General features: G+C 49.1%; 1 protein-coding gene across 1 annotated transcript in view; it reads left to right on the top strand.

Moving 5' to 3' along the window:
* Positions 1 to 31: 31 nt before the first annotated feature.
* The window catches only part of LOC116953266 (ADAMTS-like protein 2), a 96,897-nt gene continuing 76,262 nt past the window's right edge, over positions 32 to 20,666 (top strand). The window contains exons 1-3 of the mRNA XM_076063550.1: positions 32 to 125; positions 1,426 to 1,577; positions 10,518 to 10,590. Of these exons, the coding sequence (XP_075919665.1) occupies positions 36 to 125; positions 1,426 to 1,577; positions 10,518 to 10,590 (315 nt within the window). The 5' untranslated portion in view covers positions 32 to 35. The remainder of the gene's footprint in view (positions 126 to 1,425; positions 1,578 to 10,517; positions 10,591 to 20,666) is intronic.

The raw sequence follows: 20,666 nt of genomic DNA, 5'->3' as shown, positions 1-20,666 counted from the left end.
TGTCCCTCCTGCTGCTGCTGCTGCTAGAATCCGGCATGGGGCTTCTCACCGGCTCCGGAGTCCTCCTCCTGGGCCTCCTGCTGCACGGCGTTCACGCCGACGGGCTCGGAGGACTCAAACTGCCGGTCGGTGCCTCATCTCGACCACCATTCACGATAACGGCGACGTATGTGTTTGTGTTCCACGTTGACGGTGAGCGTCGATTCGTTCTTGGTGGCGCCCGCCTCTTCCCTCCGCCTGGACGTCTCGGAGCGCTGTCGCCCGCGACGCTCCACAGCGCCGCCGACGCGAGGTGCGTCGCCGCACGCTCGTAGGGGCACCCCCAGTGGCAGCTGTCCCTGGGTGGCGCAGGGTGACCGATAACGTCGCCTGCAAAGTGGGGATTAGTCTGCCAGTTAGGTGGGGGGGGGGGGGGATAGTTGCTGCGTGCCGTAATTTTCAGTGTGATCATTTTTCAAATATGGTAAATTTGTGGGATCTACAAAGTCCACTTTGTGGAGCAGATGGCGTGTTGTTTTTTTACGGTGAACACACGCGTCATTAATAACCAGGGTGCTCCACCAGATTCGGAACGCGAACCTCTGCAACAGGCGGCGATCACGCCACCACCGTGCCACGTCACTGCCGCCGACGATGATGACGATGACGACGAAGTTAGAAATGCCTCTGCTGTGTCTGCTCCCACGGGTTACTGCTGATGATGAAGACATTGATGATGATGATGACGACGGTGATGGTGACTTGAAAATGTTGCTTCTGCTGCTGCTGCAATTGATGATGATGGTGACCTCAATAAGCTGCTGATGCAGTTTGCCTGCCATGTGATGAACTTTGCTCTCAGATGGCACAGCGGGTGGGTGAGTGATGCCCTTCACTGTGTGTGGACCAGTGGGTCACTTGAATGGATTTCAGAGGTAGCTCTGTGATATCCACTTCCCTGTGCCATTCTCCTTTGCGAGAGATCAGAACGGAAACTTTGTCTCATGACACAATCGGGATACAATTTGGGGAAAATAACAAAAGTTATTCCATGCTGCTGCTTAAATTGATGACAGTGATTCTGATGACAGTGATAATTATTAATTATGGCACAATTTGCAAATACAGCAGGGGTCCGGTCATCTGTGGTCCAGTTATTCATGGTCCGGTTATCCGTGGGCTCGATATCTGTGGTCAGGTTATCCATGATACGGTAATCAGTGGCCCGGTTACCTGTGGTCCCGTTATCTGTGGCCCGGTTATCTGTGGTCCGGTTATCCGTCGTCCGGTTATCCGGCGTTGGCAAAGCATGGATCACTCTTCGGCTATCCGGCCGCTGCCCAATTCCAGTACGTACGCGTGTGTGCGTGTGTGCACGTTGAACTTGTTTTTGGCACCGTCCGTAGCCAAGCGCTCTAACCGGGAGGTGCGTCCTCGTTCCGGCAGGAGGGAGACGACAGCTCTCCGTCCAGGACACAGCTGGAGGCGATGGCGCAGTGGTGGGGCGAGTGGAGCACGTGGGTGGGCTGCTCGCGGACGTGCGGAGGAGGCATCATGTCCCAGGAACGCCATTGCCTGCAGCAGCGACTCGGCGGAGGGTAAATAACGCCAACTATCGAGCGAAAAACTAATTTTCTTTTTGACCACGGAAGGCCCACACTGAGCTGTGTAGTTATTTTTTTTTCAGAAGCCACCGGGGCTACACAAATGATAGCTCGAGGAAGCGGCTTTTCATCGCGTGGACATTGATGGCAGCCAAGTACTCTGAACGTGTGATGTTGTTTGTGAATGGGGTGGAGAGACACCGCAAACTCCAAATATACCTGCATCAAGGTCGGGATCGAACCCACGACTCCCTGTATAGCAGGCAAGGCACTAAACGTCTCGCCACTGTGGCGAGATGTGATGTTCATCGAGTAGTGCGAATGGAAATAAAACATTCCCGATGTTTTATTTTTCAACAACCGCCAATGTTGGGCAAAGCTGAGCAATTAGTTTGCACTTGCACAGAACCCTGCAGTTGTATACGACCAGGCCATCGTGTGCCACTGGCCCAGCCAAATATCCTCGGCTCTAAATAACCGACACACACACTCGCCTGCCTTTTAAAAGTCGTTCAGAAAGTTTCATAAATGATTGCCGGTCGAATCTTTGGTGGACCCAGTTCTGCCCAGCACAACAATAAACAACACACATACTCGTACACTTACATACACACACACGTACACACTTACACGCACACTGGGCAGGTCTTGCCAAAGCACACACTTTCTTATTGAGGCTGATAAATACACACAAGACAAAGATCCCCCATGTAGACTTAGCAGACTCTTGGGGCAAGTGCTGTCCTCGAGCAGCACCTATTAGGGCCGGCACGGCACGCGGAGGATGGTGGTGGGGGGGGTAGCCGGGTGGCCGGCACTACGCCTGGCCACCTTTGCCTCCCTAGTGCCGATGATTACACACAGCACCAGGTGCTCATTCGACGCCCAGGATAGTTTCAGGTTATCATCACTACTAGTGTTGGCCGTGAGCGGGAATCGAACTCCAGTTGCGGGGTTAGTAGCGCGGGACGTGAACCACTACACTGCCGCTCCCCCACAGCAATAAACACACACGTACACACTTACACACACGTACACTTACACACACTTACACACACGTACACACGTACACACTTACACACTTACACACACACACCTACACACACGTACACACTTACACACACACACGTACACACTTACACACGTACACACTTACACACACACACGTACACACTTACACACACACACGTACACACACTTACACACGTACACACACACACGTACACACACACGTACACACACACACGTACACACACACACACGTACACACACACGTACACACACACACGTACACACTTACACACACACTTACACACACACACTTACACACACACACGTACACACTTACACACGTGTACACACTTACACACACACACACGTACACACACACACACGTACACACACACGTACACACTTACACACACGTACACACACACGTACACACACACACACGTACACACACACGTACACACACACACACGTACACACTTACACACGTACACACGTACACACTTACACACTTACACACACACACCTACACACACGTACACACTTACACACACACACGTACACACTTACACACGTACACACTTACACACACACACTTACACACACTTACACACACGTACACACTCACACACACACACTTACACACACGTACACACTTACACACACACGTACACACTTACACGTACACACTTACACACACACGTACACACCTACACACACGTACACACTTGCACACACACACAAACACACGTACACACTTACACACACACGTACACACTTACACACGCACGTACACACTTACACACACACGTACACACTTACACACGCACGTACACACTTACACACGCACGTACACACTTACACACACACACGTACACACTTACACACACACACACACGTACACACTTACACACGCACGTACACACACACACACGTACACACTTACACACACTTACACACACACGTACACACTTACACACACACACGTACACACCTACACACACACACGTACACACACGTACACACTTACACACACACGTACACACTTACACACGCACGTACACACTTACACACACACGTACACACACACACACGTACACACCTACACACACACGTACACACTTACACACACACACGTACACACACACACACGTACACACTTACACACACACACACACGTACACACTTACACACACGTACACACTTACACACACGTACACACACACGTACACACACACGTACACACACACGTACACACACACGTACACACTTACACACACACACTTACACACTTACACACACACGTACACACTTACACACACACACGTACACACTTACACACACACGTACACACACACACACGTACACACACACACGTACACACTTACACACACACTTACACACACCCACACACGTACACACACCTACACACACACAGACACACGTACACACCTACACACACACACGTACACACACACACACACGTACACACTTACACACACACGTACACACCTACACACCTACACACACACACGTACACACTTACACACACACGTAGACACTTACACACTTACACACACACGTACGTGCCTTACAAGGAAATAAACCAGAAGTATGGAAGGAAGAAAAGCTTCTTGAGGGAATTCAACAGCCAATACTTAATGACCAGTTCCTGCATATTTGGTGGACAGACTAATAAAATAGCAAGGGCTCTTACTACATTTTATTTCAATGTTTGAATGTTACATTACAGTCTGTGAGCAGTACCGCGCGAGCAGAAAGCTTTTTTGGTGTCGGCTGGGCTAAAATAGAGAGGCCTTCGTGTGCTTTGAGTCCTTTATTAGGACAGGCTGCTGATTTATACACGTGTGTGAGCAACATCAATTTTTATTAGGACGGGCTGCTGATTTATACACGTGTGTGAGCAACATCAATTTTTATTAGGACGGGCTGCTGATTTATACACGTGTGTGAGCAACATCAATTTTCGGGACTAGATTTTCAGAAACCGATGATGTGCGTTCGTATTTCTCTCCCTCCTCTATCCTCTTGAAGGACGTTTCTTGCCCTTGACCCGCACCACCGATTCGCACGATTGGCTACGTAACGGCGCTAAAGAAGTGCATGCGTGCAGACAGACCTTGAACTTCTTTCGCACCGTACGTAGCCAACGGCGCTAATCGGGGGTGCGGGGCTAAGGACAACAAACACTGAAAGCAGTTCTAAAGACGTGAGTGTTTAATCTAGATTTAAAAGTACACGGGAGGTTCATGGAGAAACACAAAGGCAAAGTGGTATTTGTTTCGTCAGATTCATTATTGATTCCATTCAAGGCGCAGTGCAGTCAATTGAAACCTTCTTTGTAGAGAGAATGGAGAAGCGAACAGGGCGTATGCTCTGTCAGGCTTGAATACCACTCCGCCAACTTACGTCTCGCACTTCCTTGTGATCAGCTTCACGCGATGTAGTTTATAATCATTCGTTTATTGTCATCATCAACACAAAAAAGACAAAAAATTCCCCCGTATGGCGTTAACAGGCTATGGGGGCAAGTGCTGTTATCGAGCACCTACGAAGGCCGGCACGAGGGGGTGGGTGGCCAGCACCACGCCCGACCTCCTTTGTCTCGCAAGTGGCGATGTTTACACACCGCGCCGGGTACTCATTTGAGGCTGAGTCGACCTACGGGAGGCCCAGGACCGGTTCAGACAATCGTCACCGGTGTTGGCCGTGAGCGGGAATCGAACTCGGGTGGCCGGGTTCGTCGCGCAGCGTAGCGCTAACCACCACCACACGACCGCTCCAGGTGCTTCCTCCCACATATGAACACTCATTAATTGGCTGAGAACATCTCAATATATAGAGGTGCCGGCTCACCGCCTGGCGGCTGCCTTTCCTACTTATCCGTGATTCCGCCTCGCACCTCCGAGTTGCTCTGCCTCTTGAGCGGCTACTGCGCACTAGAAGTGGTGATCGGTGTTCGATTCCCGTCGATGGATAACGTCAGTGGCACGTGGCATCTGAACTCATCCTGCTCCTCAGTTAGGCTGAGTGCCTGGTGAACCCGGGGTATTCGGTCTTACGCGACTGCCTGGTCTAAAGTGCGTGAACACCGGCAACGAGGAGGGCGGTCGTGCTTCTGGCCCCACAGTTTCCCCATGTGCTGTATTGCTGAGCCCAATAGGCGCTCGCCAACTGCCGCTTAGGGCCGCCACCTTACCGTGCTTGAGCCCCGGTAGAACCCAGGAAATTGGCGTCGGCGCGTCGGGCGGCCGGCGTTTGGTTCCGTGCCGAGGTCTGGCCACTGCTGTGCCTCTGTTGGGCTCCACGGCCCTAAGCCGCGCGGCTTTGGCACGGCAGGCAAAGTGCCGACCGCGAAACGCGTCTGGGTCTCGTCCCCTCGGGGTGGGAAAAGGTGGCAGCCCTGACTGCGCTCGCTTCAACCGCGTAAATGAGGCTACAACATCCGGGATCATTTTGTTTTTACCCATTGCGGGCGCACCGTGCCATTTTGGGCATTCCTCCTCGTGAAACGTGCACGCCGGGCGCGTTCTCGGGGACGCAATCGAGCGATCGCTGAGTCGCAATCAAAACTCCGCACTGAAATCACGAGGAGCGGCGGCGGCGGCGAGGGGGTTTCGTGTTTCATCAACATCACGACTCGCATCTCCCCGACAAACAGTCAAAACATATCCTTGTCAGATTTGGGCGTAGTCTATACATTGTCCCCGTGCGGTAACACAATGACGATTGCTGTGTTACGAACTCGGGCTCTTGGCGTGTCTGTAATAACGCGCCCCCCCCCCCCGTTCAAGGTCACCAGGCGGGGATGTGAAGTGTGACCCGTGTCCTTCGCGAATGTATGCACGACGTCGCATGCATGCACGTTGAACTTATTTCGCACCGTACGGAGCCAACTGCGCTAAACTATAAAATGTAACTAATTTTTATGTTGCCAGGTAAGGTCCACCGAGCCACGTAGCTCTTTTCCAGAAGCCACCTGGACATCACAAATGGTAGCTCGATGAAGTGGTTTATCACGTGGTAATGAAGTGGTTTATCACGTGGTAACGAAGTGGCTTGTCACGTGGTAATGTATAGCGGCCAAATGCTCTAAACGCGTGACGTTTGATTCTAAATTTCACGGCAAAACCGGAGCATCCAGAGAAAAATATACATGACCACGGGGAGAGAGGAGACACGCAAACTCCAAATATACAGCAGTAGGCGTCAGGGTCGGGATCGTAACCCACGATCTCCTGTATACCAAGCGAAGGAGTTAACATCTCGAGTTAACCTGGCCAGGTTGCTGGGTTCAGAGCGCAGTGCGCTAACCACTGCACCACCACTCCACGCAGTTGCATCACTCTGTACGCACCTACACAAAAACACCGTGACGCTGAACGAAGATGTTTCGTTGTAATCCCACGAGGCACATCGTGCGCAGCGTCACGCGGTCAACGCGCGTCAGCCGCGTCTGCACGTGTTCACGCCAGCTCATTCGTCAGCCGCCGCAGTGAACTCAAACGGATGTGAGCTCACAGACACGCGCGTCCCAACTGCGTGCGTACGCATCCACCAGCTCGCGTTGCTGTGCGTGCGGTGGGGTTACGGAAACCCCTGCAGCCCTGGGGAGGCGGGGGGCTTGGCTAACGAGACCCCAAGAAAAAAGAGAGAGATCCTCCCGTATGTAATACATGTGCCTATGTTGAACCTCTTTCGCACCTTACGCAGCCAACCGTGCTAATCGGAGGTGTGGGGAACGACACAAATAAGCCTCAACAGACTGTTGAGTCTTCTTGTTTTTTTTATAATTTAAGGCCCTTTTATAACATATGCTACAGGCCCCACACTAGCCTAATCCGGCACTGTAAACACTTGCTGTTTTATTACCAGAAAGGGCAAAAGCTCCTCTTATTTCTCAGAGAGTGAACATCGTCAAGAGTGCGGTGGAGCTGCGTTTGTCCGTGACGATGTGTTGTGTGTGTGGGGGGTGGGGGCACGTCCCGGATCCGGTCTTTAACCTGCCCAGCGGCCGTCGGGAGCCGTTTGCTCCAGAAGAGAAGCAACCTCCCAGCTCCCAGAGTGCAGCTGCACAACCTGCTACGGGACAACGTGCACTGGATTACAGCGCCGCATTGGCGGAAAAAGAAAAACGGATCCCGTGTAGTCGCGGAATGGAATCGTGACCCGATCCACGGGAGGAGACGGACAGGACAGCCCGGCTACATTATCAAGATAATTCCTAGTTAACAAGATAATTCCTAGTTAACAAGATAATTCCTAGTTAACAAGATAATTCCTAGTTAACAAGATAATTCCGAGTTAACAAGATTATTCCTAGTTAACAAGATAATTCCTAGTTAACAAGATAATTCCTAGTTAACAAGATTATTCCGAGTTAGCAAGATTATACCTAGTTACCAGGATATTCCTAATTATCAAGATGCTGCTCGACACCAGCCACCCGTGTTTTGATTTCTGTCAATGGACACCACCAGATACAGCTGCCATTAAAACCTGGCCAGGGCCTCCCTTAGGTCAACTCAGCCTTAAATTATGAAGAAAAAAATGCTGCCTAGTCCGATGTCATCATAAACATCGGCGCACTGCGGAGGTCAAGACGCCCGAGTGAGCACGATGCCGCCCCTTTGCGTGCATGCCGTCTTTAAATAAAATATAACGGGGCATCCCTGCAAGTGCTTGCGCATGCCCCTGCTGGTGAAAGGGCTGCCAATAGAGGCCGCTCCAGAGAACCCCTCTTATAATAAGGTGGTTGGCCTACTCTGGTGGTTGACCTACTTATAATAAGGTGGTTGGCCTACTCTGGTGGTTGGCCTACTTATAATAAGGTGGTTGGCCTACTCTGGTGGTTGGCCTACTTATAATAAGGTGGTTGGCCACTCTGGTGGTTGGCCTACTTATAATAAGGTGGTTGGCCTACTTTGGTGGTTGGCCTACTTATAATAAGGTGGTTGGCCACTCTGGTGGTTGGCCTACTTATAATAAGGTGGTTGGCCTACTCTGGTGGTTGGCCTACTTATAATAAGGTGGTTGGCCTACTCTGGTGGTTAGCCTACTCATAATAAGGTGGTTGGCCTACTCTGGTGGTTGGCCTACTTATAATAAGGTGGTTGGCCTACTCTGGTGGTTGGCCTACTTATAATAAGGTGGTTGGCCTACTCTGGTGGTTGGCCTACTTATAATAAGGTGGTTGGCCTACTCTGGTGGTTGGCCTACATATGATAAGGTGGTTAGCCACTCTGGTGGTTGGCCTACTTATAATAAGGTGGTTGGCCTACTTTGGTGGTTGGCCTACTTATAATAAGGTGGTTGGCCACTCTGGTGGTTGGCCTACTTATAATAAGGTGGTTGGCCTACTCTGGTGGTTGGCCTACTTATAATAAGGTGGTTGGCCTACTCTGGTGGTTAGCCTACTCATAATAAGGTGGTTGGCCTACTCTGGTGGTTGGCCTACTTATAATAAGGTGGTTGGCCTACTCTGGTGGTTGGCCTACTTATAATAAGGTGGTTGGCCTACTCTGGTGGTTGGCCTACTTATAATAAGGTGGTTGGCCTACTCTGGTGGTTGGCCTACATATGATAAGGTGGTTAGCCTGCTCTGGTGGTTGGCCTACTTATAATAAGGTGGTTGGCCTACTCTGGAAGACGTGGGATTATCCACCACCCTTTAACCCCCACCGCTCGCGGAGCTGCTAATAGACTAAGCGTGTGGAACCCATTCTCACCGCGGGGTGGTCAGAGGGCCCAGTGGCTGCAGAATTGAAGAAACTTGCGCCATCGAACCGGCCAACTCTGGATTGCAAGTCCAGTGTGCTAACCATCACAGCACAACAGCATCACCCATAGGTTGACTCAGACTAAAATGATAACTTATTCCAATGGCGTCATGAGCATCAGCAGAATCATAGTATATGTATTTATACTGGAGGAATCCGATGAGCTGTACAGCTCTTTTTCACATATGTCCAGTGGGGGCAGGTCAGAACGTTACAACAACAAACAGTACAAACCACGGCAGGAGTGACAAAGTGTAGGAAAGGTAAACACATAACTAGAAAACACTACGGAAACTTAAACAACATTTGCCTTCATCAGGTAAGGCCCACTGAGCTATCAGCTTCCTTTTCAGAAGCCACCTGGCCACGAATGACAGCTCAACGAAGTGGCTCATCACGTGGACATTTATCGCAGACAAATACTCAAAAAACACTCTAAACGCACCTTCCTGAGCCCAGTGTGCTAACCGTTACAGCACAGCAGCATCACCCCTAGGTTAACTCAGCCTAAAACGATGACCTATTCCCATGGCATCACGAGCATCGGCACTGGTTAGGTAACGATGGGCACGGTGCTGGACAGAACAGCCCCTGGTCCGCGTGCCTGCCCAGCATTCAGGGGTCCTCGCTGAACAAAGCTGCGCGGAGCGAGCAGTCGGGTCTTCATCTGTGCGGCGTGCGCTTCAATTTGTCTCGACTGTGTCCCCGTCCTGTCGTTCGGCTAGGGTTGCCACCCGGCCAAGTTTGACCCGGTCACACTCTGGGAAATTGGGCACGCGTTGTGTTGGCGTGACCTGTACCCACATCTGCTGCATTGTGTTTGTGAACATTAATTCACGGTTACTTTTTTTGGTGGGGGGGGAAGGGGGGGGGGTGTTAGGTCACGTAATGATCTTGCCAAATGTACTCGCGGGACAATTGCACAGTTTCGATTGTCGAGCTAAGTGGCCGCTGGGAAACGTGGCCAGGTTTGGTCCACAGCGGAGAAGGTGGCAGCCCTAGCTCCAGCCCCCTGCTTGCTTGGCGTGCGCGCGTTCAGATCCGACGCGGTTTTTAGTTTTTTTTGCTTTTTGTTTTGCTGCCTGTGCTGGGTAAAAGTTTAAAGTGATCCCCTGTTTCCTGGCAGGCGTCTGCTCGCCTTGGGAGCCAATAACTTATGCACGGGACCGTCACGCCGATACCAACTGTGCAATCCGCAGGTAGTTGTCAACGACGCGCGCACTCGCGCACGCACGCACGCACGCGTGAACGCACACTCACGTGAACACTCACACTCACGCGTGAACGCACACTCACGCGAACACGCACACTCACGTGAACACGCACACTCACGTGAACACGCACACTCACGTGAACACGCACACTCACGCGTGATTGCACACTCACGCGAACACGCACACTCACGCGTGAACGCACACACACGTGAACACGCACACTCACGCGTGAACGCACACTCACGCGAACACTCACGCGTGAACGCACACTCACGTGAGCACGCACACTCACGCGAACACGCACACTCACGTGAACACGCACACTCACAGGAACACTCACGCGTGAACGCACACTCACGCGAACACGCACACTCACGTGAACGCACGCGAACATGCACACTCACGCGAACATGAACACTCACGCGAACACGCACACTCACGCGAACACTCACGCGAACACTCACGCGAACACTCACGCGTGAACGCACACTCACGTGAACACGCACACTCACGTCCACCAACCTTACACGTCTCGGTAAATTGGTGAAAGGCGCAGCCCTGGAATTTCCTGCTCACGCCACCGCTGGCGGGAGGTCCTCAACCAATAGACTCAAGATTGCCCCTCCTTCTCATTGGTTCTCAACCGGGGGTACGTGGAGACCCTGGGGGGGTACGTGGAGACCCTGGGGGGGTACGTGGAGACCCTGGGGGGGGGGTACGTGGAGACCCTGGGGGGGGGTACGTGGAGACCCTGGGGGGGTACGTGGAGACCCTGGGGGGGTACGTGGAGACCCTGGGGGGGTACGTGGAGACCCTGGGGGGGGGTACGTGGAGACCTTGGGGGGGGGGGGGTACGTGGAGACCCTGGGGGGGGTACGTGGAGACCCTGGGGGGGTGCGTGGAGACCCTGGGGGGGGTACGTGGAGACCCAGGGGGGGGGGTACGTGGAGACCCTGGGGGGGGTACGTGGAGACCCTGGGGGGGTACGTGGAGACCCTGGGGGGGGTAGGTGGAGACCCTGGGGGGGGGGTACGTGGAGACCCTGGGGGGGGTAGGTGGAGACCCTGGGGGGGGGGGGTACGTGGAGACCCTGGGGGGGGGTACGTGGAAACCCTGGGGGGGTACGTGGAGACCCTGGGGGGGGGTACGTGGAAACCCTGGGGGGGTACGTGGAGACCCTGGGGGGGGGTACGTGGAGACCCTGGGGGGTACGTGGAGACCCTGGGGGGGGGGGGTACGTGGAGACCCTGAGGGGGGTACGTGGAGACCCTGGGGGGGGGGTACGTGGAGACCCTGGGGGGGGGGTACGTGGAGACCCTGGGGGGGGGGGGGTACCGTGAGTCGCTCGTCACCGCGTGCTCCAGGCCGTGAGGTCCCCTGCGTGGGACCGGCTCCGGTGGGCTCTGGGCCCGCCTCTGTGTGCTGCTGTTTTGTTGTTGTTGTTGTTGCGGGTTTTGTGAGAGGCTTCGCTTTTGTTTAGTTTGATTTTAAACAACAGCCCAGGGCTTTAGACACCGACTGTTTAAAGGCCTGGTTTAAAAACGATAGTTTTATTTTTTTTACGGTCAGATCGTGCGATAACTTTTGAAGTACGAGCTGAAAATCGTGCGCTTACTGGTAGTCCATTCGGATGCGTACAGCTCGTTAACAGCGAGGCCCTTTTATCAAAATAATAACAAAATGCCCCTTTCACGTTGAGACCAACGCAGGTTGCTTACACCCCGCCGCCGCCGCGTGAGTGCGCACGAGGAACTCCTCCTGGAGGTGGAATTTGAAATCGAGTCCGAGGCTTTACGGGCCGGGGTCACCGTGGCTCTGGTCACGGGGGCTAGGCCACTGGCCCCTGCACCTCTCAAATTCCCGGGTTAAATCCCCCGGTCATCCGGCGAGATTTTCTTTTTTTAAAAAGGAAAGACGCCGACAAAAATGCGGAGCAAAAAAAAACACAAATCCATCCGCGTCATCGTCTTGCGAGCGCCGTCACGGCGGTGTAAGGGTCAGCGACGCGACCCAGAGGTCACCGCAAGGTTACATTCGATCTACCGGCGCGGCGGTTGAAACAACGTGCGCGAGTTTCTCAAATCGTCCCCCTGGCCTCTGTCCATCCAGCGGTGTAAATGGATGTCACCGCAATTCACTGAGTGTCAGGTTGCACGTGGTGGGGTGAAGTGTGGGTACTCCAGCGTGGAAGAGTAGCGAAGACGATGGTCTCTAGATAGAGAGCAAAAGTCTCCACTAGAGCTGCCCTCTAGTGGAGACTTTTACTGGTAGGAACCTCCTGGCTACACCAGCCCACAGGAGATTATTGTGTCCGTCCGTCGTGCATACAAAAATGGTAGGGGTGGGGCTGGGTGGAGAGGGGAGGGTGGGGAGGGGCTGGGTGGGGAGGGTGGGGAGGGGCTGGGTGGGGAGGGTGGGGAGGGGCTGGGTGGAGAGGGAAGGGTGGGGAGGGGCTGGGTGGGGAGGGTGGGGCTGGGTAGGGAGGGGCTGGGTGGGGGGTGGGAGGGGTGGGGCTGGGTGGGGAGGGGCTGGTCACCCCGTGGTGCCCTTATAAAACTCAACGTTTAACCTACTCACGCCGGCTTGTGCCCGCCCTCACAGTCGGGCATATTGTGCGGAATACACCACGTGGTGCCGCTGTTGACCCTGGCCATTGACCGAGCAACCCAACGTCCCTACCAGCTCCCTCCGCAGGAGAATGTGTTACACGAGCAAGCACTCTCAGGGCTTCGCCATCTGCACTCGATAAGTGCAATCGTTCACATGCATTGGGCCTTTCTCCGGGCGTTCGCACGCAAAAATAAAGAGATGAGTGATGCAACTTTACGTGAGACATTGGCCAAACATCTCAGATTTGACTCTTCCCCGCGTCAATGAATGGCGTTCACAAAAACGATTTGGATTCGCGTGGAAGCACGTGCCCAAGTTTGCTCCACAAGCCTTGGGCGTCGCGTGCATCAGCGGGACGAGTGGAGAGAGAGGTGAAAGGAGAGCGATTACGATTCAGGTTTTATTGAGTACGCAATCACAAAGGAGACGACGTAATGCGGGGGTTTCCGTCATGCTTTTCAACGTTTGTTTGTTTTTCAGAAGCGTTATTGGTGGTTTACTACAGTGATTTAGTACGTCTTCTTTGGTTCTTTCGGTAAAGTCACGTAGAATGAGAATAAAATAATAAATTGATAAAATAAAATAACACAATGATATTCTCACGACGTTTCGGCCACAACACAAGCGGCCTTCATCAGGTGAAGGGACGAGACTGTCTGGTAGGACAGCGCTGGAGTGAAAGAGCCACGTTCAGATCACGGCCTTTAAGCTGTGTGAGAGGAACAAAGCGCCTTGACAAAGGAATTAGCATAGAATTTAGCATTGAAATGGCTGAATGATTAGCTTGTGACTGGTCACAGAAATAGTTATGTTAAAAGTTAAAGCATACACATCCGCAGAGGCACCCCTTGACAATGGAATTAGCATAGAATTTAGCACTGAAATAGCTAAGTTAAAGCATACACATCCGCAGAGGCACCCCTTGACAATGGAATTAGCATAGAATTTAGCATTGAAATAGCTGAGTGATTAGCTTGTAACTGCTCACAGAAATAGCTACGTTAAAGTCAGACCATACACATTCACCGAGGCACTTAGTACAAATCAAACAGGAGAATTTAGCATTGAAATAACTAGGCGAATTAGCATTGAAATAACTGAGTGATTAGCTAGTGACTGGTCACAGAAATGACTATGTTGAAGTCAAGGCCTACACATCTGAGCTATTCACAGTACTATATAGTGAACCAATAAAAACTAAAATATAAATTACCTTAATGTTATCAATAAACTCTATATTCTCCAATCAGCTAAGCTACCAACAATAAGTCGTTATAAATCACAATGCTATATGGCGAAAAAATGGGTGGATTCTTACCCTCAACTTTAGCACCACGGATAGCTACGGGCCCCGTTCAGACGGACGAGTTCGTCCATGGTCAGAACAGAGGAGGGGGAGAGAGACAGCTGCGAGGCCCTAGTATACTCCATGTTGTAAACCATACCATTAACCGTGGTGTGAGAGGTATTAAGAGGCAATGCTGGCGAAAGAGCTGCGGTCTGAAGGTCATCGTAAAAATACAATTAATTAAGAACAGAAATGATTTAAAACATCTTTCCAGTGGTTACTAAGCCAGAATCCATCTTCTCGGTTGAAATTGTCTCTGTGCTTGTATATGTGAATGGCCTCATGAACGAATCTCTCATGGTAGCCGGTTGGTTTGCAACGAACCTCCGTCTTGGAGAAGTCAATGTCATGTGAGCCCACTGAATTATAACAGTGATCTGCCACGGCAGAGGAGTTCGTCCTACCATGTTTCAAGTCTGCTTTATGTTCGCGGATGCGGTCCGAGATATGTCTTTTGGTTTCTCCAATGTAGCTACTACCACAGAGGCACTTTAGTTTGTAAACGCCCGGGTACTGTATGTCTGGAACAGCATCTTTTACAGATGGATCTAAATCACGAATTTTATGTACTGTGTTGAATCGGACCTGGATCTTGTGTTTATTCAGGATTTTGGAGATATTTTTAGTGACCCCTGCAATGAGGGTAAGGTGATGGTTTTGAGTGGCTCCACAAGAGGATCCTTCTTCATGACTGGAGTGATGGCTTTGCGGATTGTGTAGTCGGAGTATCCATTAGCCCTGAGAGCCTGGTGTATGTGCTTGAGTTCACTGGTAATGTGTTCCTGGTCGGAAATGCATTGGGCTCTATGGTATAGAGTCTTGATGAGGGAGTTCTTCTGGGATGGATGGTGGTGGGAATCCGGTTTCAAGTAAGCATCTGTATGGGTAGCTTTCCTGTAGACAGAGTGGCTCATTGAACCATCATGTCTCCTTTTAATTAAGACATCCAAAAGGGTAGTTTGCCATCTTTTTCGACCTCCATGGTAAATCTGATGGCTGGGTGTATAGAATTGATGTGGTCGCGGAATTGGTCTAGAGCAGGCTGGCCATGTGGCCAGATGACAAAGGTGTCATCAACGTACCTCTTCCATAAGGTCGGGCGTAGAGTGGCAGTCTGGATGGGGTCAGTTTCAAAATTTTCCATGAATACGTTGGCTACAACCGGAGATAGGGGGGAGCCCATTGGGGTGCCCTCAGTTTGTTTGTAGAAAGTTCCATTCCAGGTGAAGTATGTGTTGGTTAAGCAATGTCTCACCAGGGGGGGTACATCAGTATGCAGTCCTTGATGAACCAGGTCTTCAATGATAGCGATGGTGTCAGGTACCGGGACTTTGGTGATCAAGGACACCACATCAAAACTGACAAGCAGGTCGTTTGGGGACAGGGAAATGCCTTTGATTGTCGATACCAGGTGAGTAGAATTTAGTACCGCAGAGGTGGTTTTTCCAGTGAAAGGTCGCAGTATATCAGCAAGAAAACGTGCCAGTTTGTAGGTGGGGGAGTTGATAGTAGAGACGATGGGACGAAGGGGTGTATCTTCTTTGTGTATCTTTGGAAGGCCATATAATCTTGGTGGTCTGGCAGCAGAGGGTTTCAACGAGAACTGTTTGACCTTATCAATTAATGCTGTTGAATCAGAGATTATTTTGTTCGTTTTGGTGACCAGGCTGTTGGTGGGATCTCTTTTTATTTTTGTATAGCTGCCATCGTTGAGTAGTTCTTGAATTTTGTTGTTATATTCTGTTTTGTCCATGATGACAGTGGCATTGCCTTTGTCGGCTGAGAGGACGACAATATCATCCCTCTTTTTTAATTGAGATAATTCAAAACGTTCGTCTTTGCTGATGTTGCTGGGTGGCAACTTAGCATTTTTGAGGGTTGCAGCTATTTCAGATCTTGCTACGTCTGCAGAGATGTGACTCAAGCCCTTGAATGCAACGTCGACATGGGCAATGATATCATTAACCGGTAAGTGTCTCGGTGTGACAGCAAAGTTTAGACCTTTAGCTAAAACGGATTTCAGACCATCAGAAATGGAACGGTTACTGCGATTAATTACGACTTTGTTGACGTCTATCTTTTCGGTGTGTGGATCCGATTTTTTGCTGGAGAGGTGATTGAATTTGGAAATCAAATTGTCCCTACATTTGTTCGACATAGTGGCAGCCGAAGAGGTAGTCATATTGTCTACATTTTCCCAATCCGATGTAGACATTGTTGCTGTCAATTTTAAGTGTGATTTGTAGAGTGTCTTGTCTAACTGATCGAGTTCGGTGCGTGTAAGTCTGATTTTTTCCGAGATAAGAGCGAAGCTAGTTCTAGCTAGAATTCGTTTTGCATTGAGAGAAGTTGCAACAGCAGAGGTTAGTGTAAATGCGGTTGGTATTACCTTAGAGTCGCGGCATCTCTTCAGAAAGGTGAGAGACTCGATTAGTTGAGCCTTCTTATCCCGAAGTCTGTTGAATGATCTTAAGGATGTGTGGAATCCCTCCCCGTAGAGGCGGTTAAATTTCGATTTAAAGCTTTCGTGACTGCAATGATTCATCTTCTTTGGTTCTTTCGGTAAAGTCACGTAGAATGAGAATAAAATAATAAATTGATAAAATAAAATAACACAATGATATTCTCACGACGTTTCGGCCACAACACAAGCGGCCTTCATCAGGTGAAGGGACGAGACTGTCTGGTAGGACAGCGCTGGAGTGAAAGAGCCACGTTCAGATCACGGCCTTTAAGCTGTGTGAGAGGAACAAAGTGCCTTGACAAAGGAATTAGCATATAATTTAGCATTGAAATGGCTGAATGATTAGCTCAGATGTGTAGGCCCTGACTTCAACATAGTCATTTCTGTGACCAGTCACTAGCTAATCACTCAGTTATTTCAATGCTAAATTCGCCTAGTTATTTCAATGCTAAATTCTCCTGTTTGATTTGTACTAAGTGCCTCGGTGAATGTGTATGGTCTGACTTTAACGTAGCTATTTCTGTGAGCAGTTACAAGCTAATCACTCAGCTATTTCAATGCTAAATTCTATGCTAATTCCATTGTCAAGGGGTGCCTCTGCGGATGTGTATGCTTTAACTTTTAACATAACTATTTCTGTGACCAGTCACAAGCTAATCATTCAGCCATTTCAATGCTAAATTATATGCTAATTCCTTTGTCAATGCGCTTTGTTCCTCTCACACAGCTTAAAGGCCGTGATCTGAACGTGGCTCTTTCACTCCAGCGCTGTCCTACCAGACAGTCTCGTCCCTTCACCTGATGAAGGCCGCTTGTGTTGTGGCCGAAACGTCGTGAGAATATCATTGTGTTATTTTATTTTATCAATTTATTATTTTATTCTCATTCTACGTGACTTTACCGAAAGAACCAAAGAAGATGAATCATTGCAGTCACGAAAGCTTTAAATCGTGATTTAGTACGGTTTATTAGTGGTTTACTACAGTGTTTTAGTACGGATTATTAGGGGTTTACTACAGTGTTTTAGTACGGAGTATTAGTGGTTTACTACAGTGATTTAGTACGGATTATTAGTGGTCTACTACAGTGTTTTAGTACGGTTTATTAGTGGTTTACTACAGTGTTTTAGTACGGATAATTAGTGGTTTACTACAGTGATTTAGTACGGATTATTAGTGGTCTAGTACAGTGTTTTAGTACGGATTATTAGTGGTTTACTACAGTGTTTTAGTACGGATAATTAGTGGTTTACTACAGTGTTTTAGTACAGATTATTAGTGGTTTACTACAGTGTTTTAGTACGGATTATTAGTGGTTTACTACAGTGTTTTAGTACGGATTATTAGTGGTTTACTACAGTGTTTTAGTACGGATTATTAGTGGTTTACTACAGTGTTTTAGTACGGATTATTAGTGGTCTACTACAGTGTTTTAGTACGGATTATTAGTGGTTTACTACAGTGTTTTAGTACGGATAATTAGTGGTTTACTACAGTGTTTTAGTACGGATTATTAGTGGTTTACTACAGTGTTTTAGTACGGATTATTAGTGGTTTACTACAGTGTTTTAGTACGGATTATTAGTGGTCTAGTACAGTGTTTTAGTACGGATAATTAGTGGTTTACTACAGTGTTTTAGTACGGATTATTAGTGGTTTACTACAGTGTTTTAGTACGGATTATTACTGGTCTACTACAGTGTTTTAGTACGGATTATTAGTGGTCTACTACAGTGTTTTAGTACGGATTATTAGTGGTCTAGTACAGTGTTTTAGTACGGATTATTAGTGGTTTACTACAGTGTTTTAGTACGGATTATTAGTGGTTTACTACAGTGTTTTAGTACGGATTATTAGTGGTCTACTACAGTGATTTAGTACGGATTATTAGTGGTCTACTACAGTGTTTTAGTACGGATTATTAGTGGTCTAGTACAGTGTTTTAGTACGGATTATTAGTGGTTTACTACAGTGTTTTAGTAGGGTTTATTAGTGGTCTACTACAGTGTTTTAGTACGGATTATTAGTGGTCTACTAGTGTTTTAGTACGGATTATTAGTGGTTTACTACAGTGTTTTAGTACGGATTATTAGTGGTTTACTACAGTGTTTTAGTACGGTTTATTAGTGGTCTACTACAGTGATTTATTACGGAGTATTAATTAAAAGGAGACATGATGGTTCAATGAGCCACTCTGTCTACAGGAAAGCTACCCATACAGATGCTTACTTGAAACCGGATTCCCACCACCATCCATCCCAGAAGAACTCCCTCATCAAAACTCTATACCATAGAGCCCAATGCATTTCCGACCAGGAACACATTACCAGTGAACTCAAGCACGTACACCAGGCTCTCAGGGCTAATGGCTACTCCGACTACACAATCCGCAAAGCCATCACTCCAGTCATGAAGAAGGATCCTCTTGTGGAGCCACTCAAAACCATCACCTTACCCTACATTGCAGGGGTCACTAAAAAGATCTCCAAAATCCTGAACAAACACAAGATCCAGGTCCGATTCAACACAGTACATAAAATCCGTGATTTAGTTCCATCTGTAAAAGATGCTGTTCCAGACATACAGTACCCGGGCGTTTACAAACTAAAGTGCCTCTGTGGTAGTAGCTACATTGGAGAAACCAAAAGACATATCTCGGACCGCATCCGCGAACACAAAGCAGACTTGAAACACGGTAGGACGAACTCCTCTGCCGTGGCAGATCACTGTTATAATTCAGTGGGCTCACATGACATTGACTTCTCCAAGACGGAGGTTCTTTGCAAACCAACCGGCTACCATGAGAGATTCGTTCATGAGGCCATTCACATATACAAGCACAGAGACAATTTCAACCGAGAAGATGGATTCAGGCTTAGTAACCACTGGAAAGATGTTTTAAATCATTTCTGTTCTTAATTAATTGTATTTTTACGATGACCTTCAGACCGCAGCTCTTTCGCCAGCATTGCCTCTTAATACCTCTCACACCACGGTTAATGGTATAGTTTTACAACATGGGGCATACTAGGGCCTCGCAGCTGTCTCTCTCCCCCTCCTCTGTTCCGACCATGGACGAACTCGTCCGTCTGAACGGGGCCCGTAGCTATCCGTGGTGCTGAAATTTGAGGGTAAGAATCCACCCATTTTTTCGCCATATAGCATTGTGATATATAACGACTTATTGTTGGTAGCTTAGCTGATTGGAGAATATAGAGTTTATTGATAACATGAAGGTAATTTATATTTTAGTTTTTATTGGTTCACTATATAGTACTGTGAATAGCTCAGATGTGTAGTCATTTCTGTGACCAGTCACTAGCTAATCACTCAGTTGTTTCAATGCTGGATTCGCCTAGTTATTTCAATGCTAAATTCTCCTGTTTGATTTGTACTAAGGGCCTCGGTGAATGTGTATGCTCTGACTTTAACGTAGCTATTTCTGCAGCAGGTACAAGCTCTATTTCTGCAGCAGGTACAAGCTAATCACTCAGCTATCTCAATGCTAAATTCTATGCTAATTCCATTGTCAAGGGGTGCCTCTGAGGATGTGTATGCCTTAACTTAGCTATTTCAATGCTAAATTCTATGCTAATTCCTTTAACAATGGGTGCCTCTGCGGGTGTGTATGCTTTAACTT

The sequence above is a fragment of the Petromyzon marinus genome, unplaced genomic scaffold (assembly GCF_048934315.1).
Source record: "Petromyzon marinus isolate PM22_M1 ecotype Great Lakes invasive population unplaced genomic scaffold, UKy_Petmar_22M1.pri1.0 PM_Scaffold_149, whole genome shotgun sequence".
NCBI lineage: Eukaryota > Metazoa > Chordata > Hyperoartia > Petromyzontiformes > Petromyzontidae > Petromyzon > Petromyzon marinus.
The sequence above is the reverse complement of the archived record's forward strand: the minus strand, read 5'-3'. Positions and strand labels throughout refer to the sequence as shown.